The 25,323-nt window shown below is 36.5% G+C and overlaps 1 protein-coding gene across 2 annotated transcripts in view; it reads right to left on the bottom strand.

Annotated features, from left to right (window-relative positions):
• GK (glycerol kinase) overlaps positions 1 to 25,323 on the bottom strand; it is a 35,702-nt gene that overhangs the window by 8,535 nt on the left and 1,844 nt on the right. For both annotated transcript variants that reach the window (XM_083885061.1, XM_083885060.1), the window contains exons 2-15: positions 19,316 to 19,389; positions 18,624 to 18,730; positions 18,002 to 18,079; positions 16,960 to 17,039; positions 15,824 to 15,961; positions 15,289 to 15,398; positions 13,876 to 13,942; positions 11,342 to 11,377; positions 10,674 to 10,741; positions 9,268 to 9,310; positions 8,511 to 8,591; positions 6,526 to 6,604; positions 4,591 to 4,687; positions 2,982 to 3,066 (exon numbers count right to left, since the gene is read on the bottom strand). In XM_083885061.1, coding sequence (XP_083741187.1) covers positions 2,982 to 3,066; positions 4,591 to 4,687; positions 6,526 to 6,604; positions 8,511 to 8,591; positions 9,268 to 9,310; positions 10,674 to 10,741; positions 11,342 to 11,377; positions 13,876 to 13,942; positions 15,289 to 15,398; positions 15,824 to 15,961; positions 16,960 to 17,039; positions 18,002 to 18,079; positions 18,624 to 18,730; positions 19,316 to 19,389 — 1,143 coding nt within the window. The remainder of the gene's footprint in view (positions 1 to 2,981; positions 3,067 to 4,590; positions 4,688 to 6,525; positions 6,605 to 8,510; positions 8,592 to 9,267; positions 9,311 to 10,673; positions 10,742 to 11,341; positions 11,378 to 13,875; positions 13,943 to 15,288; positions 15,399 to 15,823; positions 15,962 to 16,959; positions 17,040 to 18,001; positions 18,080 to 18,623; positions 18,731 to 19,315; positions 19,390 to 25,323) is intronic.

The following is a 25,323-nucleotide window of genomic DNA, read 5'->3' on the forward strand; positions in this document are numbered from 1 at the left end:
CAAAGGAAGCAGCAATAATAAATGGAGTCCTTCACTTGATCATCCTTTGTCTATATACTTTCTCTAATTTGATGGATTGAAGAATTAAAACATTTGGACTGGCAATCTGGAAGACTCTTCAATAAGAATTGAGGAATGTTGAAATGTTTTGAAAGAACAGCCTCTTCAAATATTTCCAATTAGTTGTTGAAAACTGAGAATTTTATATCAAACATGACAGACAGCAAAAGTAAACTGTTAGTATAATTTTTTTTGTAAAATTATGTTTCCCTCTTTTGGACACAGTCTCTAGCTGAAAAATGTTGAAGTGGTTGCAAAGGGATAATTAACTAAGATGGAGTATTTAATTCACTGATGCCTCTCAATATGATTTTTTGAGCATAAGACTTGCCTCAAACCTTAGTTACTGGTAACACCATGGCATTACTCCACAGGCACCATTAAATACAGAATAGTGGTTTTTTGTAGGGTTTTGTAAAAGCAGTTAGTTAAATGTCTCATTTACACTTTATAAGGCTAGTGCATAATTTTGGTTCACAAGTTAGGCATTAACAAGTACAGAATTATTTTCTCTCTGTAATTTTTCAGTGTATTTAAATAAAAAAAGAAGTATGTTTCTCTCAGCTTTAAATGACAAAGCAACACAGACCACAAAAAAAGACCAAAACTACAATACATTCTGTCCTGTTCTGTAGCTCACAAAGTTCCTTAGTAATACAATATTTACCAGAAAAAGTCAACATGCTATTTAAAAAAGAACAAAAAAAAAAAAAAAAAAAAAAAAAAAAAAAAAAAAAAAAAAAAAAAAAAAAAAAGAAGTAGGCTTGCAAGACAGTGAAAACTACATGGAGATGAACTACCCAAGAGATTGTCCCAGCTTCTAGAAAGGAAGCCAGGAAGGTCTCTTTCCAGAAAAAAATTTAAAGGAACTAAAGGAACTGCCCAGGATAAACAAAGGTTAAAAGTTACAAGGTAAGAAGAGTAAGGCCAGTTTTTATGGTGGCAGTATCTGCCTATGTTCAGTGCAGTAGAAATAAAATGGAAACCAGGATACTTGCACAAAGTTTGCTGGCAGAACTATCCTAGTTCTTATTTCCTTCACATACATCATTTTACATTTGTCTAAGGTGGTATTATCTGTCTTTTTTACCATTCAGAACTTCAGCACCATTGGAGGCTCTGGGTTTGTTTCCCACTGTGTAAGAGCATGTTGGATCAGCATGCACACAGCAGACATAAAAATAATCAAAAGAATCCTAGAAGCCAGGAAGGGATGAAGGAACAAAGCAAATCATGGTCCTGCTGCTGCTATCTCTCTTGTATTGAGGTTGGATGAAGAGCAAGGATCCAAGTATGCAGATTTTGTCTAATGACAGCATTTGCAACTCTTAGAACTGAAAAATTGCTTATTCTTCCAAAATGTCTCCTGGAAGATAAAAATCTAACAAGTGCCATCTGTCTTTTTGGATAACAAGGTATTCAGGAGTGAATGTCACAAACAGGCAGGAACTCCAATGCAGGTGACCTCCAATGAAGAGTTTTCCTGAAGACTTCCGCTTTTACTGGAATTGAAAGAACTTTGTTTTTGACAAGGCAGAACTAATGATGTATCTTTAGAAAACATACATATATTTTACCTGTGTAAATAATCTAGCACTTAATCTGTTCATTTAAGAGTGTCCAGTGCCTGATCAGGCACTTCTGTCATTGTGATAAAATCAGAGTGACTAAAGTCAGGGGAAGTGTTAGAACTGTTCAAACAGTGAACTCCACCCTCACTCAGTCTGACAGTTTTATTCCCCCCTCTCCTACTCCCAGCCACAAGCCCTGCCTTGCATTCTGACATTTGCTGAATGCCTCTGTGAGGCAGCTGAGGTCATTAATCCAGCAGAAAAATAGCCCAGCAAAAAAAGGGATAATTTTCTGCTGGAAAGTTCACTGAGCTGTCACATGAGAGGGAATGGATGGGAGGATGGACAAGGAAAGAGGAGCAGACAACAAATCAGTTCAGTTCCCTATAACTTTACCCTGACTTCTAGAACAAGAATTAGAAAATTAGAATGCTACTTCCAATTTCCTTCACAACCTTCTGAGGACTCAGAGGCTGTCAGCACAGCTTCAAAAGCAGAAACCTGGGTGAAATTTCTGTCAGTCTTTTTCAATGAGTACTTTATTCTGTGTTACTACAGAAACAGCAAACTGCTTCCCTCATCTTACATGGTTTGAGCAAGATGCTATTTTAAAAATCATTATGTTTAAATAACAGCAGTTTAATTCATGTAATCAAATTAAGGCTTGACTGTTATCTCCTGCAAGGTCTAGGGATTTAATTTCCTCCCGTATTTGCACGGAACCCAGGGACTGCAAACACAGGAAGGAGTAGATGGTGATATAAAGATTCAATGCTTCTATTGATATCCCTTTGATTTGGCTGGGGGAATTCATTTCCTCTGTGAGAATTTTGGTTGGGTGTTACTGAATGCCAGCTGAGGCAGTGAAGGATGGAACAGGCAGGAGGTGAAGCCAGATTTCCCTTGGTATGTTTGCTGCTGTCTTGCTTTAACTCCTTTCTGTTCTTGTGTACCAAAAGCAACATAAGCCATGTCTGTCACACCAGACCAGTAAGTCTAAGTTCCTACACTAATGAGACTTTGTAGTTATGTCACTGGCCCTGCCATTTTAAACATTTGATGTTCTGTCCCTCAAAATATTCACAAAATATGTTCATCTCATTTTACATGCTGATAAAAAGCAGCATTACCACTCCAGAAAAAGGACAACTCAATTTTAGTTAAGTCCACAGGAGCAATTTTACAACATTAGCAACAAGTATAGACAAGAATAGCATCCAAGTACAATATAAAGCATATGACTAATATTCATTAAAAATCTTTTAATGAAAATTTCCTCTTTTCCTGAAGAACTACAGTGCCTGTTATCACACTAATTTACAATTAATTGAGGACACAATGTGCTTTTACCTCTCGTGTTTGAAAGCAGACTGCTTCTAGTGCAGCAAAGGCAATGTGGTTTTTATTTGTAAACTGAGTAAGGCCACAGATGATACTGTTGAAGAGAGAAAAAAACCAGTTAGGAGACTCTTCTTTATTAGACATAAACCTATACTTCACACCTAAGTTTTCAAATCTCATTCAGTTCCATTGTATGAAGACTACTTTTTAATATTCAAGAGATTGTTTTTCTTTAATCTAAACTCTCTCATTTTCCTGACAAGGTGTCTTCAGGATCCAATCAATACAGTTGCCATAAATCATCCATGCACACACACATAAACATCCCCACAAATTCTAGTCTGTCTTTAGGAGAAAAAAAAAAAAGTATGATTGAGGTTGATTTCTCTTTCAAAAATATAAATTATCACTAAAATCTTAATAAATTCTCTAATGCTTTCAGTTTTTAAGGAAAAGCCCATGTGGATCTGTGCTGTTATCTAAATGTTTGAAATTGTTTTCAGATCTAGTCTGATCATTAGTTGCTTCTGAACCTTCAAAGAGATTTTTGGGTATGGGAACTATGCTACATCTAACCATGAGTAAGCTGAAATCTGCCAATGTACTCTGAAGGGCAGAGCAAATAACCATCTTTTATTCTACTTCAACAGCTGAGGAACAGCACAGTACTACACAGGAATGCTGCTGGATACATGCAAGTTCAAAGATATTAAAGGACATTTTTCATTGTTACCATTGTAAGATCAGTTTTTAACCATTAAAAAGTTAAGCACTGTGATATGAAAAACTGTAAAAACGTCTAACTCAGAGATTTTTCTTTTTCCTTAAAGAAAAAGATACATACAAGAAGCATCAAAATTCTAAAGATGCAACTACTTGAAATTTTGGGAACAAGTTAGCCTTTAAGACTTCTTTTCCCACCCTGGGAAAGTAATTTTATATTTGTTATGCTTCCATGACTGCCATGGCATGTTGTGATTCCAGCAACAGCAGGCAAGCTCACAATAGCAGAAAAGACAAATGAAAACCAATTGTTTGAACTATTACCAGGTGGTTGAGTCTGAACTACAAGGAAAGGGAGCTGGAAAAAAGGAGTAGAAAAGAATTTTCAATAGACTGGAAAGAAAGCTGTATACAAGGGGTAGGAGGCAAAGGGGGAAGGAATTACATAGTTTGAAAGTGAACTGAAAAACATTAATCAGCACAAAATTCATCCTTTACTACTTTTGTTGCCTGACAGTTCACAAGAAGGCAGACCTCTTCTTTTACTTTAGTGAGATAAAAATCCTTTCCAATCCAGAAATTGTTTTCCCTGCCCTGGTGTCCCACACTTTTTTTTTTTTTTTTTTTTTTTTTTTTTAGGAGGGGGACAAGGAGAGGAGGATGAATAGCTAGGCTAGCTAATCCTTCCTTTCCTCCCCGTAGCACTAGTTGTTTTGATCAGGTTAAATAGAAAACAGAAACATAGTAGCTCATGAAAATACCACAGAGAACGATGTATCCAGACACATCAAGGCAACAAAAAGGACAATTTCACATACCTGGAAGGAATGGTATTTAATTAAATGGTAAAATGATTAAATCCCCCTGCAAAGGCAGCATCCAGTCAGATCCTTACCCCCTTGCACTGGGTTCCCAGTACGGTGCATACAGTCCTGAAAATGCTGGCACAAAGTAGCAGCCGTAAGATGTTCCCACTTCTGCAGCCAGTTTTTCTAATGTACAAACAAAACACTTACTTAGCCTTTTCACAACTGTATCAACACTTAAACACAACATTTAAAAGTGTTATTATTTAATTAAGAAAAATATTCAGGATATCTTAGGTAGCTACAAACATAATCCAGCCATGTATACAATTAGAAAATACAACTAATGCTGACTCTCTGCTCCTTGTTAAACCAATTTTCCTTTTGCAACAATATGAACAGAAGATGGAGCACAGGGAGTTGTGGGAAATGTAAAATGCAAAATGAAAAATCAAAACTGAAACCCAAAACTGTGTACTCCATATTCTGACCTAGATTTTGTGAGGTTTTCAAATGTTATCTATCACGTGGGTAAACAGTACAACCTTCAAAGCAGTCCAAAAGGTCACACTTTACTTGCATTTAAGTCAAGGCAAGCAACTGAAACTGGATCAAGACCAAAGGGAGTTAAGAACTAAATTCCCATTAATTTCAAATGGATTTAGAGCTCCAAATTGTCAGCTTATGTATTTAATCACAAGGCCAGCTAGAAGGAAATCTGAAGTTTCTTAATATGAGAATAATAACTGTAGATATATGAACTCCTCAATAACAAAATATTTGTAATTAAAAAAATATCTTAAGACATTTAGAATGACAAAAGAGATAATGCTAATGAACAGCTCTTTTCTATAACAAGACAGAAGCATTTTCTTTCTGCTTTTGCAAATTTCTTCTGTTTGCATTGATCAGAGAAACTCAGCAGTGTAGGAAAGAATTAGTAAAACATCTTCAAAAAGTCTTTTTAAATTATTCCTTCATACAGACTCTGCTTAAAAAAATGGAGTGAAGGCAGAAGGAAAGACAAGTTTAGTGAAACAGGAAGAGATGATGAATCTCTACATGACTTTAACAACACTGACAAAGTTAAAGGTCCTGAAACTCAAGCCTTCCAAAGAGGTCAAACTTGTCAGACTTGTGAAGAGGTACTGTGGTCTCAACAAATGGCTAATTTATGTGACAGCAATTTATATTCTTCTGTATAATCTTTAAAGCTTTCTTTCAGAAAACAGACTGATGCTCTAAGTTTTTGCTAAACCTTTGAAGCTTTACAAAACAATTTAATTCTAAATTTTAGAATTTGAATAAGATACCAACTTATTAAAAATATATAATGTATGTCTTTTCAATCCTAAATCTCAGTCCCGTTCAAATTTTTGCCCTTGCATGCTTCTGACATTTTTTATTTTCCGAATTTTGATATGTTTGTAGTTTTTATGTTACAAACCAGTTTGTTTCAGTTCATCTGAATCAGAAAACATCAGCTACACAAATGTTAAAGGATTACTGCATTCTTAGCTGAAAAAAAAAAGGAAATTTTGCAAACTGAGATCCCTAACTCAATGGATATGAAGTCTTCTACATAAATATTTGCACTTGCAGGGCCGCAAGTTCTCATATTTATGACAAGAATATGTAGGTTTAGGATCAAATATGTGCTGGTTTCTGTAATACAGACTTAAATACTCTTGGCTCTGGAAACTTCAACACTGTATAAAACCAGGAGATCCTCTGTAAGTGTAGTATCTTCCTGAATATCTGTTTACCAGGGAAACTACTAAAAAGTACACAGTGCAACAGAACAAAGCTGACAAAGCCTTTCCAAGACTGTGATGATAGGCTCTATGAAATACATGTACCAAACTCAGTGAGACAGTGAGCTCATGGATGCAAAGTAAATTTTTGTTGTGTTTAAACACAGCCAAATATATGCACCTTCCAGCTTTTCTTTTTTGAGCTTTCACTCACCAATAGAGACATTGTGACATTGGAAAACGTTAAAAACTGAACAACTCCATACTCACCAACTTCCTGTGAAGTCTTAGCAATACCCAGATTGTCCCTCAGCCAACGAACAACAGCCCCAGCTATGGCAACAGATCCCTGAAGGAAACAAAGTCACTCCATTAGGAGACAACAACTGGTGGCTTTGTGCTGCTTTTAAAAAGTCTGGGGAGGAGATGTCACTGTGGCCTCCACCTGCAGGGCTAACAGTCACAGCTTGAAGCACTCTCAAGTAAGCTCACAACCAAACCACAGAGTTTCTTGGCATCTGGAGACTGCCATGTAAAAAGGGGTAGCCTGTTACACAGACTCCAGGTGGAAAAGGTGCTGATTGAATGCTTTTTTCCATGAAGGGAAGTTGCAATGACATTTCCTAAGCAGTCTTCTTGTCCTCCTAACACTGTCTTCTGAATATACAGTTATGAGGTTCAGTAGCCTCAGACTTCTTTTCATGACATATTAATATTTTTATGCTTTGATTTAAAAAAAACCACAAGACTAATTATTTCTAGTCTAAATACAAACATCCAGAAAGACAGAAAATTTAGGCACTGGTGCACTTGCCAGCAAAATTGCTCTGTTGCCTCAGCAAATGGCCCTGAATGGCTTTTATCACATCACAGATGGATGGCATGGCTCCCATCTAAACCCCAAAGCCAAGTCCAGTAGACTAAGCTTCACAGAAAGCAGTAGCAGCATTCTATTTTCATTCAAAGCCACTGCTAGAAGGAGCAGGGGTGTTTTCTAAGCAGTTACCTATTACAGTTACAAGATACCAGTTTGATTAAAGGAAAATGCTGAATCCACATTTTCTGCCTCTTTGCAGTGTCTCAACCAGCAGATTGTAGATGATTCTAGAATGGATATAGGACAAAGCACACTTGCCAGCTTCTGTTGAAGCCTTTTTCAGACAATATCATTAAAGACTTGGAGGTGAGGAAGAAGCAAAGTGCAGGTGTTTCAGCATGCAGGAATTCAAATCACTGTCAAGACAGTTTCAGTTCCTGCTTTAAGAACATGAGTTAAAAATAAAACAAAACTCTCACACACCCACACAAAATGAAAATCCCAGTTTGCCAGGTCATGGCAAATGCAAGATTCACTTTCCTCAGGGAAGAAAAAGGAAATAAATGCAGCCTCCCATATCCTAATGAAGTTCCATAAGCCATAAACTATTCTCACAGTGAAAAAAAATCCTGTATTGTCTTTTTTTCACATGGAAAACACAGTCTGTCTACAAAAACTCAACATCAGCATTCAGTGTATGTGTTTTGAGAGTAATTATTATATTACAGTACTTAGCACATTAAGCAGCACAGATGGAAGAAAAATCATTTGTTGTTCTAAACAAAGCTTTGGTGCCAAATAGGTGCTCAGTTGATCTGTGCTTCAGAAGCAGAGCTTTAGAACAATGAACCCCAAAGTTTAAGCATGAATAGATTTTTCTGTAGAATGCGGATGGCCTCAGACTTGTTTGGAGAACTGAGAAACTAAATTCTGTAACTAGGCACCTGAATAAAAGAAGTAAAAAAGCTAAATTATTAGAGGATTTTTTTCTCAGAAATTTGATTCGCATTTTTAAAAGTTAGAAGTAAAATCCATTAGAACAAAATAAAAATATTTAGCTAGGACTTTTATAATGAGGTAATAACTGAAACATTAGTACTTCTCCCTCTTTTTTTTGAACCCAATTTAGTATTAAAAAATTTATGGTTTCTTATTTATAGCATTTATTAAAGATTTGAGAGACTGAGTAACAGAAAAAATGTTTTAGCCATCTAGCTCTGAAAGTATAAATAATGCAATGAAGAAATACTTTTTATTAGATTACATGATATAGATCAGAGATGGGGACAACCAAAACCACAGAGAAGCCTTCAGGCACACAAGCATAACACAGAGCTATTTTCATTTCCTCACAGCTGAAAATACCATAAAACTACCAGATAACAGAAGTAAATAAGAACATGTATCATTACAAAAAGGAAGAAATGACTGAACTTACCTCTAGTGCATAAAAAGCAGGTTTGTCTTTGCCCATTTTGTAAGCTATTGTGGTTATAAGGCCATGCTCAGAAAACACAGACTAAATGGGGAAAGAGGAAAGAAAAGATTAAGCATGAACAGAGGCAGAAAATGCTTAAATAAAAACTTAAAAACTATTCAAATTATAATAAACAAGAGACTATACTTTCAAATGAAATATGCAAAGTTTAAACAAAGTAAATTATCAGTCACTCTAAATAAACACCTAAGATAGAACACTCAGATTACTGGTGCTAATCCTTGTTTCCACAAGCTGCTGCAGATCTTTCCATCTACCTTTAGAAAAGAATTGGGAGTCTTTAAATGAGAAGGAAACCATAGTTTTGTGCTATCTATTCAATTCCAACTATAAAGAAATAATGAGAGAAAACGAAGGGAAGAAATTAAACAGCCAAGACAAGGAAAAAAGCATGTGGTTAAATAACATAACACTTAATCCTGTCTGGATGACAAGAAACATACGCAAGGAAAGAGCAAGAAACTTTTTAAGAAAAGTTCTGTTTGGAAACTTAAGGAGGTAGGAAATGGAGTCTTACAGAAACACTTTGGAAAAAAATACTACTTTTATTCTTTCAGATTTCAGTATATATTTTTCCCTTTGTCTGGCAATATAATTGCTGTTAATAAGTCCAAGAATGCCTAACATACAGTTGTGCTTCAGAACTTAAATAGATTGTGAAAAACAAAACAGCAAACAACTCAAAAATGCAACTGACCTTCTGACCTGTGTTGCACAGCAAGAAACAACCTGTTCCATACCTAGCATGAAAGCAAAGCAAAGTTAAAACCAGAATGTTTAAAGAATAACCTGTTACTGCAACCCATGAGTCCCCTGTGAAGAATCAAGACACCACTTTTTGACCCTTGAAGGTTTTGCTACCATTAACTGATGATAAAACTATTCTCAAAAAGTTGATTTTTAATGCAGCCTGAAGCTGAAAAATCTAGCCACGTGTCCCTCTCTCCCTCTCTCTCTCTCGTGCTATTTTTTGTCTAACACTTGATCAAAGAGAGATATGGCTGAAAACTAAGTGTAAATTCCTCTTTGGTGGCAGTGTTTACCTACTTCAATTTAAGCTGATTATGAAAGCAACTTTATAAAACAAATATTTCACAATACTAAAGAGGAAAATTTAAGAAACTCTGTTCCTGTAACAAAGACGGTTTTCTTTAGACATATCCCATTCAAAAATTTCTAAAAATGGCATGTTTCCCATTTGAAGACGAAATCATATATGTGTGTGCATACACACTCATACAAGAACATAGTTTAATATAAGGAATACAAAACACTACAAATCACTCCAACTTACTCTAAGAAGTTATTCTTGAGAAAAATATTCCTTACCTTTTTAAAACCTTCAGAATTAATAGCTTAAACCAGTACTGAGATAGCCCTCAGTTATATTTGGAAAAAGAAATAGTAAAGCAATAACAAAAAGGAATTAAAACATGATAGACTAATATGTAATCATATCTGTGAAACTCCCATACTGTGTATGTCCTTACATGCTTAGTTAAGCACCTGGTTGTAAATGGAACAGTAAGTCATTTCAGCAGACAGCTTTTCCTCCAATGATTGTTTGATTATACCAGTTGCCTGATTTAAGTGATCAGCTCTTTTCAACAAAGGACACTAAGAGGATGAGAAACAGGAAAAAGCAAATGTAAAATTCTCCACTCTGAGCTGGACACAGAAGCAAAAGTAAGCACTGCAATTGAAATGGACCTTTCTCATCTAGCAAAGCTGTGCCATTCAAGTCTCTGCAATCTAACTCACCGTCCTGGATTTGCTCAACCTTAAGTCACCACTTAAATGATATTGCAACTGTTTTAATCTGTGTTTTGAAGAATGTTAAAATGAAATCCCTGCTGTCACATAGAGATTTTCCTCACTGTGACCGTGTTCCAAAAATATACCTCACAAGCCATGTAACTTCAATATCTTCATTATTTATATAAGAGTCAAGACATAGTTTACTTTGTGGGACAACACACTCAAAAGGTAGATCTGTAATTACAGGTTAACTACAAAAGAACTTGGCAGTTGCTTGAAAGAGAACGTAATACTAAATTTAAAACAGAGCAGTGTGTTTATCTTACTACTTTCCTATTAACTTACGTGTTTTTTGCTTGTCCATCTCGAAAACACATTTGCCCAACAAGAGCAGCATGCTGGTCTCCCAAACACTGAAAGTGAGAGATTTCTTTTCTTAGCAAATGTCCTCACATGAATTACATATTCGACTATAACTCTAATCTATTAGTAGCATACAGGTAACTGAAAACAAGTAAAAACCTACAGAGAAAAGCTATGCTTTTTATTACTCTTCCCTCTGTAAGAACTGCAAATGAAATGTGTTGTGCTACTTATGGTGAGCAATTTAAAGAAATAAAAACGAAAATTTACTATCTTTATACATTATTGGAAAAAGCTGAGATTTTTCCCATCATTTCTGGATTATGTATCTACTTCTTTTATATATATGAAGCAGAGCTTGCTTCCATTTTGTAATGTTACTCATTTACTTAGAGATACCAATTTTCCAACAGCACTACACATATACATGAAAGCTCTCATTTGTATTTCCACAGCCAGACCTTAATAATTATGGATCAAGCCAAATAGTGATTCATCTTCAAAAGTTTACTTTCTATTTAACCTGAAGTAAAAAACCAAAAACTTAACTCATAGCGGGATTCATTCATCTTTAAAGGTTTTTCCTGTGAAGCTATGTTTAATGCAGTTCCAGGTTGTCATGCCAGAATCTAAGTTGAAGTAGGACTTACCCCAGAAATTGGTACACCTGTCAAAGCTCCAGATTCCTGTTTTGCAAAAAGAGAAGGAAAAACTCTGAGTTAGCTGTCCATGACTAGAATTGAAGGCAATGAAAAATAAGCTAAACTTCTAATGCTTAAAGGAAAACAAAGAAGGGTCATGTAAGCAACATGGTTCAGTTCAGGCGTACGCTTTGGTTCAGCTTAATGCAGCTCATGTCTAAACTACTAAGAAATGGAGAGCAGGAAGTATTACAAATATACTTTATGTGACCTCAGAAGTTCCTAGCATAATTTTTTTTTAAATACTGCTACACAGAAAATCCAGTTCAGTGTAAGCTGTGAAGCAAATGCTAAGTGTAAAATGCAGAAGTGCAAAATATAAAGTGGTTAGGAAAAAACCGTGACTGTGGTAACATCCTAAGCAAAGGCAGATGCCTGATTTTACGATACAGAGTTTTAGGTCTAATATAGGCTTTCTTCCAAACACTATCAGAGTTTTTCAGTTACATTCCTGTTGCAGAATCATAAAGTCATTTAAATTGGAAAAGACCTCTTAGATTATCACATCCAACTGTTAACCCAGCACTGCAAAGTCCACCACTAAACCATGTCCCTAAGTGCCACATATACACATCTTTTAAATACCTCCAGGGATGGTGACTCCACCACTTCTCTGGGCAGCCTGTTCCAATATTTGACAAGCTGTGAAGGCTCTTGCTTTATCACTTGTTACCTGGGAGAAGAGTCTGACCCCCACCTAGCTACAACCTCCTTTCAGGCAGTTATAGAGTGGTAACGTCCCCTTTGGAGCCTCCTTTTCTCCAGGCCAAACACCCTCAGCTCCCTCAGCTGCTCCTCATCAGTCCTGTGCTCCAGACCCTCCCTCAGCTCTGCTGCCCCTCTATGGACTCTCTCCAGCCCCTCAATGCATTTCTTGTACTTAGAGGCCCAAAACTGGATACAGGATTTGAGGTGTGGCCTCACCAGTGCCCAGTACAGGGGGACAATCCCTGCCTTGGTCCTGCTGCCACGCTATTGCTGATCCAGGCCAGGTGCCATTGGCCTTCCTGGCCCCTGGGCACACCTGGCTCATGTTCAGCTGCTGTTGACTCCTAGGTAATTTTCCTCTGGGCACTTTTCCAGCCACACTTCCCCCAGCCTGCCCGGGGTTGTTGTGACACAAGGGCAGGACCCGGCATTTGGCCTTGCTGAACCTCACAGAATTGGTCTCAGCCCATCACTCCAGCCTGTCCAGATCCCCCTGCAGACCCTTCCTGCCCTCCAGCAGATCAACATTTCTGCCCAGCTCAGCAAACTTTGTGAGGGCATCCTGAAAATGTTATTTAATTATTTAACTATTTCATGACAATTTTTACTTGTTTCTTTAAATTGTTTTTTGTGCAATTGTGAAAATGCATTTTCAGTGAAGCCATGCAAGTGTATTTCCAATCTGAATTTCTTTTTCTTTAATTCTCATTTTAATTAACTGGATTTAAGATAACTGTTTATAAATGCACTAAAAAGCTCTACATGAATCTGAAGTTTAGCTACCATAGAATTAATATTTTTAGACAGAATGGACAGTTTTTCTCATTTATAAAATACTATAGCTAACATTTATTAGCCAGTAGCTGTATTTTTTTGCTCACTATAAAAAGAAATACTCAACAGCATGGAAATCAAGACAAACAGATACACTGAGATCACATTTTAGAAATAATTTTGTCATGAACTCTAATTCTGTTATCTCAGATTTGGAAACACACAACAAATTTGACCTAGAAAGTGCACTATTGGCCTAGAAAGTGCACTTTTCTTAATCCTTAAACCAAGGAAAATGCACAGCATCTGAGCAGAACAGGTAAGATACAGGTGGTCAGCCTAATGGAAGCCTCTACTCACCCGGCTAGGACAGATTTTCTACAGCCAGCAAAAGGAAGAAAAAGAAAAAAAAATGGAAAGAAAGGGGAAGAGAAACAGAAGTTCACATTTAAAGTGACGAGCAATTCTGTTCTGGTGGTCAGGAAGTATCTTTTTCCATTTACCTTGCTCATTCAGCTTAATACAACTCACTCTCATCCAACCTTCACGTAAATAAATGTCAGCAATGACTTCTAGTGGCAATTCCATTAGCACTTTAGGAAAAATATTTACATTTCAGGGGAGTTAAGAGGTCTATTTAAAAAAATCCATCCTGTAACTTGCCTTCACTACAAAACACATGTATTCTTATTTAACAATAGCTCAAATTACCAGGAAAAAGAATGCAAAATCACAACGTCCAGTTTATCCAATCTTGAAGTTCATTAATTAGATGCCACTGTGTCAGAAGAATTGGTGCTGCATGGAAGTAATCAAATACTCAACTTCCTGTAATATTATATAACAGTAGGTAACACCATACTAATCATAAATCAAACAACACTGGTCTAGAAAAAGCCATTAGTCCTAATCTATGGAATCTGTCAAATCCAAATGGATACAGTTATATTTTTATAACTGTATATGAATGATGAATTTCACACAAATACTGGAAAACATACCATCAAGCCATAAATCTCAGAGGAGCTTCGTACATTTGGAAGTATTTCCATAGGAATATCAAAGAACCTGAACACAACAAAAAATAATGTATATTATATAGTCAGTGCTAAATCAGAAAGCATTTTGCATTTATTTTCTTAAATAAGTTTAAAGTATAAAGAAAAAAACTATAAAAGGAACTTTTGCTTCTAGGTTTTAATGTATAGCTATGTGTTTTTCCACTTGTTACAGTGAACACCAAATTTTGGAGTAAAAGAGCATGTACTTCAATCTTTGAGGACATATCCAACTCCTTTATATAGAAATTCATGCCTCTTCCAACAATATCTTAATAATACACTTGTTAGTTAATTCAAATTTCAAATAGAGACACTATCACTCCAGCTGCTGTACAAATTTGATTAAGTAATAAAGAAACTATTAAATCACAATATTCTGAGTTGGAAGGGACCCACAAGGATCTTAAGTGAATGGCCCATACAGGGAATGAACCCACAATCTGGGCATTATTAGCATCATGCTCTAATCAACTGAGCTCAATTGTTTCCATGAACCAGGCCTCCACCTACAGAAAGATTCTGCTACTTTTAGTTAATCCAGACCACTGTATGTGGGAGTGCTGAAATGTTATCATAAGTTTCTTAGTTGTAGGTTTGATGTGATTTGGACTTTAACCCTAGCCTGGTAAAGTTCCTGTCTTGGATTGTGCTTATCAAAGGTTGATAAGAGTTGTCAAGACAACTCTAATCCTCTGCCCTGGGTTTCGATCATCCTATTGTATTTTCCCCCATCCCATTGTATTTCTCCCCCACATGTCCACCATCCCCCAGGCCCCAGAACCTTCAGGAGAGGTGTCTGACAGGGATTGGTGGGTCTCACAGGACCACATCCCAAATTCACCTGATTTGTTAATGTTGTGTATTGCATTTTGACCTTACCCACCTGGCCTTGTTTCATTGGTCTGGTAACTTGTGTCCACCCCTGAGATTTTGGGGGAACAAAAACCCCCTGTAACCGAGGCTGGGGGTCACTCCCCAGAGGCACAGGCCTGGAACCAGGGGCTGCCCCTGAGTTACCCGAATAAAACCTTTCTCCCTGAGCCTGGAGTGTCCCCTCTTTCGAACCACGGCCGAGACAGCTAAGGCAAAAGCACTGCGGAGCCAAGACCCACGCAAAGGTACTGTTGGGCGTATCACAGCTAGCAGGGTGGCCCAGCTGACGCTGAGCTGACCTGAGAGACAGATACGCGAAGCAACAACTGTAAATTGGACACCTGGTGAACAATGAATCTTAGTTATTAATGTCAACAGTAAATAGAACAGTACCTGCTGATCTTAGTTTAGATAAGAGATTCTTACCTTTAAATGAGTTAGAAACTCTAAATAACAGTATTGCTGAAAAACTGAGCTTACTTGCAGAGGTCAGGATCCCATTCCAAGGAATGAATGTTGAACAACATTGTTCTACTGGCATTGGTGACATCTGTACAGTGAATGCCTCCATTTGTTCCACCTGTCAAACTCTGAACAAAAAAAAAAAAAAAAAAATCACAGCATTCCTCAAGTTACAGGCTTACTTCAACAAATTACAGAAAAAAAATTCAAAATCACAAAGTTTTCACCTTGGGATTAGGAACTTTGGTATTTCTGCAACAACTAAAGAGACAGACCTAATACACCTTTCAAAAGTCCAAGATTTCTCTGAAAGTGTGAGCAAAGTTTTACAGCAAACTATAATGGTTAAACTACACATAAGCATCTAGAAAAAACTATAGTGGTACAGGGATAGTAAAAAGTTCATATTGTAAGGAACTTTATTGGAATTTCTTTAGCAGCTTTTATTTACATCATTGTGTCATCAGTGGGTATCCTGTACCATGTGCATGGAGATTTACATGATATAGAAATTAATTTTAAGTAGAGTGCTAATAAACTCACAAATACATACCCATATAAGCCATGAATCAACAGTGCCAAACATAGCTCTTCCATCCTCAACTGCTCTCCTAATCTCTTCCACATTATCCAAAAGCCACCGAAGTTTCACTGCACTAAAATAAGTACTAAGGGGAAGACCAGTCTTAAACTGTAAAATTTAAAAAAAAAAAAATAGAAATAAACACCATGCAAGTTTTTTTTTCCATAAATACTGTAGTTATATGTAAAAATGGTGGCAGTAAGGGTAAAAAAAAAGATACAAAACTTAGAGAAACTACATAAACTTGTGTAATTATTTAAATAAGTACCAAATATATAACACACAAGTCTGAAAACATCAAAATCAAATGACCAGTGCGGCATTGGACAAAGATCAAAGCTGATCAAATGTAGTTCAAAGATCATCTATGTGGAAAAAGTTGTTTGCAGAAGGCCTGTCTTATCTAGGATATCTCCATATGACTAGACAATAAGTAACAACAACAAAAATAAGCAGGTAAACACAGGAAAGATTAAATTTGCATTCTACTAGAACTTGAAAATCAAGTAAGTTTATACAGTTTTTGACATCCATTTCCTGCCTATAGGAAAACATAATATAAAGAATACATAATATTTATTCAATCAGTAGAGGACAACACTATTCAAAGAATTGTTACACCTTTATGCAAGCATTTAGTTTCCAAATTATTATACATATGCTCACAAAAAAAAAAAAAAAGAATTTGCTCTTTATGAATGATCTTTCTTGTTCTCAGATTGGATGTAATTAATTTCAATATTAAGGTATGAGAATGGATAATACATTTCATATCAGTAAATTATTTCCCATTTTTTTATCTACTTGATCTTAATTTTTGTGTCTAATGTTTATTTTATATTGGCTAGATAGCACAGGATTAGGTATCACTATTACTCATTTAATTTCTGTGGTGAGAAATTAAATGAGTGTTAAACATTTATTTTAAGGAAATTAAACATTTTCTAGTCTCAGATTGGTGTCTCATGCTCATTTTTTATGATCTGACAAGCCAAGAAGGGACCAGAAACTACATCTGACTTTGTTTTGGGGAATTTTAAACACATATATCCAAAACATTATATATTGCAGCAGCTACCTTTTAAATGTTCTGGAATATTTCCTACCTTAGAAAATGTTTTGTTTTTTCCTGGAATTCTTTTAAGAAGACGTTCAACTGTTGACTGGGTTCTCAGGTCAAGCCACACTAATAACATGAATAAAATTAATTGATCATGTGATTTAATACACAAAAAGTGACATGTTCAGCCTGTTTCTATGAAATCACAGCTCTTGCTGGTGAATTCCTGTCTATTTTCATTTTTTCATGCAGTTGAAAGAATATTGTATTGCCATTGTATTCTAAAGGCGCTGTTGTAAAAATTAAAATTATTAGATAAATTCGTTTGATTTAGAAGAACAAATGATTTGAGAAAGAAGCAGGATTTTCCATAAATAGGATATTTATCAGAATATAAGCAAGTGACTAGTGCTACTTTGCAGCAGATGACTATGACTAAACTAAGAGGTCAAAACAAATAGCAGGTTGATTATTTACTATTTCTATGTAAACTTTCAACAAAAAAGGCTATGTTGGAGTTATCAAAATATACCTGGGTTAAAGATAAAGCTGTTAACTACATATATTTGATTATAGTCAAATGGTTTTACAGTCATACTATGTCAACTTTATCTGTCACTTGACATGACCTAAAAAAAATAACTCTAGACAGTTACCATTTTTTTAGCTGACAATATCTAAAAACCTAAGGCAAGTTAAAAAAAAAATAAATTAAGTCATCAATAAGTATTCATTAAACCTACCTAACATGACTTTCCTTTAAAGTTAAATCAACAGCATCCTGAAAATTTCTAAGGAAGTGATTGGGTGCAAGTTAGAGCATTTTGTGTCAGGAATCCCTCAGGAACACTGGGGGCTTTTTTTGAAAACCAATGAAGTGGTCTATTAAGTAATAATTTTTATGGAATAGGCTTTTTTAAACTGCACTGGTGTGTACACAAACACACATCTTACAACACAGACATCAAAAAATCCAATAAATTACTAGGCTAGGCCACAACCAGATCTGCACAGGAAACTACAAAAGCATTTTTTTTCACAACATGTTCATATTATGATATTATGTATTCAGAAAGTATAATAGTTACCAATAGCATTATAAAGAGGTTCTCCAGTTGTCTTGTCCCAAACCACAGTTGTCTCTCTCTGATTGGTGACTCCAATGGCTTCAGGACAAAACAGAAAGTATCCTTTTCAGAAGGTTTGTTTTCCCCTTTTGGGGAGGTGAGGGAGGGGACAGAGAGGTGGAGAGGAGGGAGGAACAGGTAAAGGAGAAGAGGAAAGTAAATGGGAAATAAAAAGCTTCCAACTTTTTCAAGGTATAATCTAGAAATTACTTCTAAGAACTCATTTTTGCTGATTAACCTATATGCTCTAAACCTCTCTTAGCCACAAACTGAGACAGCAACAACAGTGACAGGGAAGACAGCTTTCCTAAATTAAAGTCCTTAATTAAATTTCAGAATTTCTTCAGCACTTGTCTCTGTGATTTTACAAGATTAGGTTAAGTTTACTATATAGATTCTGCATTGTTAATATACACAAGGGACTCATTCTCTCATTATTCCTCCCCCAAAAACTGCTTTCAAATACAATTTACATTTTGTTTGAGGCTGGCACATGCTGCTATGTTTCTATTTATTAACTTACAAACTATGGTATCTGAATTGCTCAACCACGAGCATGTTCAAGCCCTCTGCCCATAAGTACCTCTTATGTTAGCGATGTCTATGTTCAGTTCGTTCATTTTCTCACAGGTCCTTTCCACACATTCATAGACAGAGTTTAGTATTTCCTTTGGATCTTGCTCCACCCATCTTTAACAAACAGTGAACACCAGTTAATAAAAAATAACATAGAAAGAAAAAAGAATACTAGTCTGAAAAAGAAGCTGAGCATTTTAATACAATTATAGCTAAAAACATGTTTTACATATCTACACACAAAGAGTTTTGTTTTGTTCTATACAGAGGGCATTGGCGGCAAATGGTAGGTCAGTTAGGAACAAACAAAAAAACAAAACCTCAGGGAACAAAGATATTTTCATGGACCAAGCTGAAGACTTGTAAAATGTAAAAACTATCAGCTTTATCACCTTAAATGAGGTGTTAAGTCTCATTTAAACTTTAGTTTTAAACTTCAGCGTTTAGACGTTAAATATGTAAATGAGAGATCAGAGCCAAACACCAAGAACTTTTAGTTTCCGTAACTGAGGCACATTCCGGACACTCAGTGGGAGCTGTTTGATGCCTTTTGTTCGGCCCAGTCTTTTATAGCAGTTACTGTGCTACTAAGAATTATTAATCAGCTTCAGTTTTGATGACTCATAGATAAAAAAAATCATAAGCTCTACCAAACTGTACACAAATGAAAAAATAATAATAATAATAAAAAAATCATACCCTTCCCTAGGGAATTCTTGCTTTATTTCCACTTGATGGTGACTCAAGAGCTCTGCTGTTTCTGCATTAAAAACCTGCAAATAAATTACACAATTGAATTTTCTATGAACACAGAAGTTTAAACAACAATAATTAACAAACAATAATTAACATTTATTCTTTTGAACAAATGCAGTGCTGTGACAACTTGACAACCATGACAATGCAATGCTGTGATAGTAATTTTCTATCATCAACCCCAATATCTATATAACAAGGATTCAGATATGTGCACTTTTAAAATTAAGGTAGGCAAAGATTATTTTGGCAAACTTTGCTGTCACTCTGTCAATTTTAACTGCTTTTTCTTTCCTTGATGGGTTGGAAAAGAACCAGATTTTTTCTTGTGGTGGCTAAACTCCTGATGCATTTTAGAATCTTTCTCAGTAAAATACCCACTGTTGTTGATAATAACATTTCTTTAGCTCTTGCTGTGTCACTCTATTGCTGGAGTTATCTGTGTGCTTTCTTGGGTTAACTCACTTTTAGGAAGAGTGAAAATCTGTGACAACACATACAAGGGACCAAACTGAAGAACAAGAAAGTACCTGGGCAAAACTCATTTTGTTTCAAACCAAACTACAAGTACAGAGCTCACAAACAATCTGACAAGAAAAGAATACCATGGCAGCAACATAACACATCAAAAAAGAGAAGAACATGCAGAAAAGTAACTTAAATTTGGATACACTACAATAAAACCCAGCAGGGTAGAGAATCACGAGGACTCTATCAATGGGTGTTCTTAAAGAATCACAAGTTAGAGGTTCTGCCTTGCAGTAGAAGCTCATCAAGGATGCACAAGCAGCCTCATTAAGCAGCAGTGGCCTGTTCCCAAAAGGAATCTCTGCCGAGGCCAAGCTGAGGGACATGCGGTGAAACACTCAATGGAAGTGACCAGTGAGTGGCCAGAGGGCCTGGCTGGGCCATGGGGACATTCCTGTGGGAACGGCTCTTGCTCCCCAGCACCACCAGAATCTTTGTATGAGGAACGTTCTGGGACCTAGAAAGTAAAATCCAGCAGCAGGTTCAGGTGAACTGCAGAACACGTCACTAGGACACCATCCGACCTTTTTATGGCAAGCAGAGCTCAGCCAGATTTAGAAACCACCTGCATGCTAAAGAAACAAAATTCAGTCATATCCATCCACTCCCTAGGATACAACTGAATCTTTTCTATACTTGTTAATGCTCTCTTCTCATTCCACAAATGTTAGGAAATTCTCTTAAAGCTTTTAATCCATAAACTCTTGGTATCATCTACACAGGACACTTTACTCTGAAACTATTAGAAGAACTCTGACAAAAAGGAGATGAAGTTCTGATTCTCCAGTTTCTTCGGAACCTTAAAGAGTATATTTAGAGTGAAACTTTGAAGTTTAGAAACATTCTATTTATATATTAGAATTGCAGAATAATTCAGGCTGAAAGGAATCTTGAGCCATCTCCAACACAACCTCCTGCTCAAAGCAGAATCAGCAATGAGATTAGATCAGGTTGCTCAAGAACTTTTCTAAGCAAGTCTTAAAAACCTCCAAGGATGAAAATATCACAAACTCTGGAAAATACTGAAAGCTCCACTGCCCAGAAAAGAAGTCTTAAAAAGGTACATGATCATTCTTTTCTGCTATCAGCCAGAAAGATTACATAGAAAGAGCATCACTGAATTATTTTTGCTTTATTTACTTATCTGTGTTTCATCTATCAGCTGAAGCTTGAGATGAATCTATCCTAATAAAAAAGAAAGCTCTGTCAGTACTACACACTTGAAAGCAACTTTTAGACTGATTGCATTTTAGACAGAATTAAGTATTATTAAGTATTAATAACCTATTAAGTTGTGTAGCATTTTTAGATGGATCTCAAAATGCTACACAAAATACTGAATAGGAGAGGCTATTTTATATGTATGCAGTACGATTTCTTTACTTGAAATTGCTTTTCTGCCCAAAGCATATTTACATTTACTAGGTTTTTAGAATAAAGACAGAAAGATAGAAGACTTTTTATTTAACCTGTATGTATAGATCTGACATACTAACAATGTTAAATATCATGTGGTAATCACTCACTAATCAATCACCCACTAATCATTCAGTATTTCTTGAAACAGAAGATAATGCAAAGGATTCCCACTGGTAGCAGGAAATACAGATTCAATTAGACAAAGTCATCAGGTGAATGTGGAGTGCGTGACTTGCAGACACAGCAATGAACTGAAAGGAATACATTTTCAACGGAAGCAATAACACTACAAATGCACAGATTTTTTCATATCCACAGAGAACTAGGCAAACACACTTTGCTAATCCACCACAAACAAACCTTCAAGCTTCTGACATTCCCAACAAAAGCAGCAGACACTCCCTGCTATTCAGGGCAAGGGATTAAAACGTTTCACTGGGAGCAGTCCCTGTGTGAGGCCAGGTTGGACGGGGCCCTGTGCACCCTGGTCCGGTGGAAGCTGTTCCTGCCCATGGTGGGGGTGGAAGCAGGTAACCTTTATGGCCCCTTCTGACCCAAATCATTCCATGACTCTATGACTTCTACACTGATAAACAGAATTCTGATATGTGGAAAGATGAATGAGTCACTAAATTTAAACCGACAAAATAATAAATAACATAGGGAATAAATAGATCAGATGGGATCTCAAAGCCTTCCTTTCCCACTCCCTCTAAAAAAACACTACTGTTGTAAAAAAAAAAAAAATCCATATACAGTCCCTGTTTGATACATTCTCTGTTTGACAGTGGAGAGATAGAAAAATAAGTGCCAGTAAATACAAATAATTCAGATAAGGTCAATACATCCCTGTTGAAACAGGTTTGAAGTGTATTTCTGTAATGTTGGGACTAAAAGCTTTCCATCCTTTCATGTTTATTAAGAACTGATTCCAGTTTATGCTACTGAGTTGTGTGTGTGGGGGGGAAGCCAAAGTCAGTTTTGCCCTAATTTTATCAGCAGTAATAATGGAGAATTGTCTAGGCTATTTGGACTTGTACAGCTGTCTTGAACAGAGATGAAAGTGAAAGCCACTAGATATGTACTGAATTCTCCAGTAAGAGATTAAAGAAAAGGAATAAATAACATCCTCCCTTTACTCCCAACAGAGGAGTAGAACCTGAGCCTTGAGTCTCAGGACTGCAGAGAAGAAAGGCCTACATCAGTGTCCCGTACATGAACAAGCAGAGAGGCACAGGGGCTGATCACTTAATTCAAGCTTTTTATAGGGTCAATAATACATCACATCAAGGGGTGCAGTTACATATTATTACTTATTATTGTGTATTATGTTCATGTTTTATTATCTTAGTGGAAAAAATTCATATCAATCAGTTGTAACAATTTTCAAGGAATGAACAGAAATGTGAGGCTCATGGAAGTGACGCAAGAAGCTGCACAGCTGAAGAAAAGATTTTTAGAAATAACTTTTCATATCTCTCAAGCTTTGTCATGTAACTGCCTGCAGAAAAACTACTTCTGTTATTCTATGCTGTATCTCCATGAGTTTCTGTCAAGCTGGAATAGCCATGGTTTCACAGGCAAACAAACTCAGAGCTGGAGTTCTGAAACTGCATTGAAATCAACCCAGCTGGGGCAAGGATAAGAGACAAACAATAAGTCCTTCTCCAGTATTTAACTAGGAGTAGCACAGACAGAATTTATGAATAAGTACAGTTTCACAAGTCTCACAGAAATTACCTTTCTTGGAAGGCTCATGATGAACAGATCTCCCTCACCATCTAGGAGGTGCTTACAATTATGGGATTTTAAAGTAAAACTACACTGTATTTTGAGTGGTAAGAGCTAGGGGAAAAAACTGTATTTACAGCATTTTTAACTCTTCTTGTTAGTTATACAATCAAGTTTTTCTCTTTCCCAAAAGATCATGATACTTCAGTAGAGGGGTAAAATGCATTCCCCTCTGAAGAGAAAGCTCAATGGGTGTGAATGTTTTACTTATCTAAAATCAGAGTTTTTTTATTGAAAAGAATGCTTGCAGAGTGATATAGCTTTATTTGATTGTTTCTTCTGGAGATGAAGTAAAGGAAAAGAGAAATATTTCACAGAGGTGGAAAAAAATGTTCTGTAGCTCACTAACTAACTAACTTAGAACTTAAAGTATTGTGTAGGTACTTCACTGTGTCTTTAAATTCTTGCTCTTCCTACATAAAATGACAGAAACACAATCCAGCAAATATCTTTCAATAGATCAAACAATGGTTCAGCTGGCCATTAGCCCCTGATCCTAAGATTTTCACCAAAGAAATTATAGTGTATTTTTATGATTCTTGAATGGTAAGAAATGGAATGCAAGAGATGAAAGTATTTGATGAAAATATTCAGTGAAACATCTTGGCCAGAATTCAGTCATCTGGGTACACTTACTTAGCCTACCCAATTTATGTTCCCACTTGATATTTTTAAGAAAATGAGCCTTAAACAATTGTCTTAAACAATTGTCTTATACTCGAAGCTGTGCCCTCCCTGGTAACCCTGAATCTGTTACCCAGCTTCAACCCAACAGAAAAGTTACAATCTCAAAAATAATTACAGTTCATTTTGCAAAAGTAGTTAAAAAAAGGTAAATATCCAAAATAGGGTTTGTGGAGGATAAAACTACCATGGTATGTGTGCTGTGCAAGAGGGAAGGCTAAATAAGGAGCAACAGTAACAGAAATGCACCTGAGTTCTGGTGCTTCTTTAGCCTCTGTGCTCATACAGCCTCCTCACTCACACGAGCAGAAGAAATAAAACTTTGTCTGTGCACAGGATAATTTACTCTGAATCTCAGGAGGTCACCTAGCCTAACTCACTGCCCAGGTAAGCCTAATTTAAAACCAGGCTGTTCAGGGCCTTTTTTAGTCAGGCACTGAGTATCTGCAAAGATGGAAATTCCACACACCTTCTCAGCTCCTGATCCAGAGCCCTCATAGTGAAACATTGTTTCTTTACATCTACTGGATATTTCACTTGCTGCAGCTTGTGTTCACTGCCCAATGTCTTTTCCTGGGCACGTCTGAGAAAAGGCTGGTTTTGTGTTCTCCACAAACTGTGGTTCAATAGCTGTGGACACCCCTCAGCCTCTCTTGTGAAGAAAGAACCCCTGACCTCCCAAACCCTCCTTCCACAGCCTTGTGCTGCATCACAGGGATTCCTTTGGCTGGACGAAATCCAGTTCTTCTAACTCTCATCTTGTGGCATCCAACACCAGACACAGTGTTCCAGATGCTGCCTCCTAAGTGCTACACAGATGGCAACAATTACTTTCTGAACTCTTCTTAATGTGCAGCACCCACAAGGATGTATTGCTCACATATATCCAACTTGATGTCCAGCAGGAGTATCTTTCTTCACTAAGCAGCCTCTTAGCATTCTGTCTCAAGTGTTAAACTTTAAGTTTATGAATATTCTGGCAGGGCCCTTCTCCAACTGGAATTTCAGTGAACTGGTCACTCCCATCTGAGAGAACATTCCAACCATCTCCATGGCTATTGATGGAAATACTGTGGAGTATCAGCCCCCACTATTGACTGCTGTGGACACCACTGGTGAATCTGCCACCTGGAATTGTGAATTTACACTCTGAACTGCTGACACCACTCTTTGGCCCCATTGGACCCGAGAGTTTTTCACCCAGAAGAACTCTTTAACCTAGTCAAAATCATATGTCTTCCACTTTAAAAATCAGGTAAGAGTTGCTCTGAACTGCTGAATACACAAGTGCAAAGTAAGCAGCAAGTTGATTTTGACTTTTAATTTGGTGAAGACAAAAACTGTTGGAAACACTATGTTTAAAAATAAAATGTAGAGAGATCAGTGAGAAATGTAACCAAAACAACCAAAAGCAAAAGACCAACAGGGCCAAAGAAATACTTTGGGCACAGACAACAATATATTACATTCTGCTTAAAATATTTCAACATAAAACCTTTCTTCCAACCTCCCTTCCAGCACAGAATTCT

Source organism: Zosterops lateralis (assembly GCF_965231275.1).
Source record: "Zosterops lateralis genome assembly, chromosome: 2".
Taxonomy (NCBI): Eukaryota; Metazoa; Chordata; class Aves; order Passeriformes; family Zosteropidae; genus Zosterops; species Zosterops lateralis.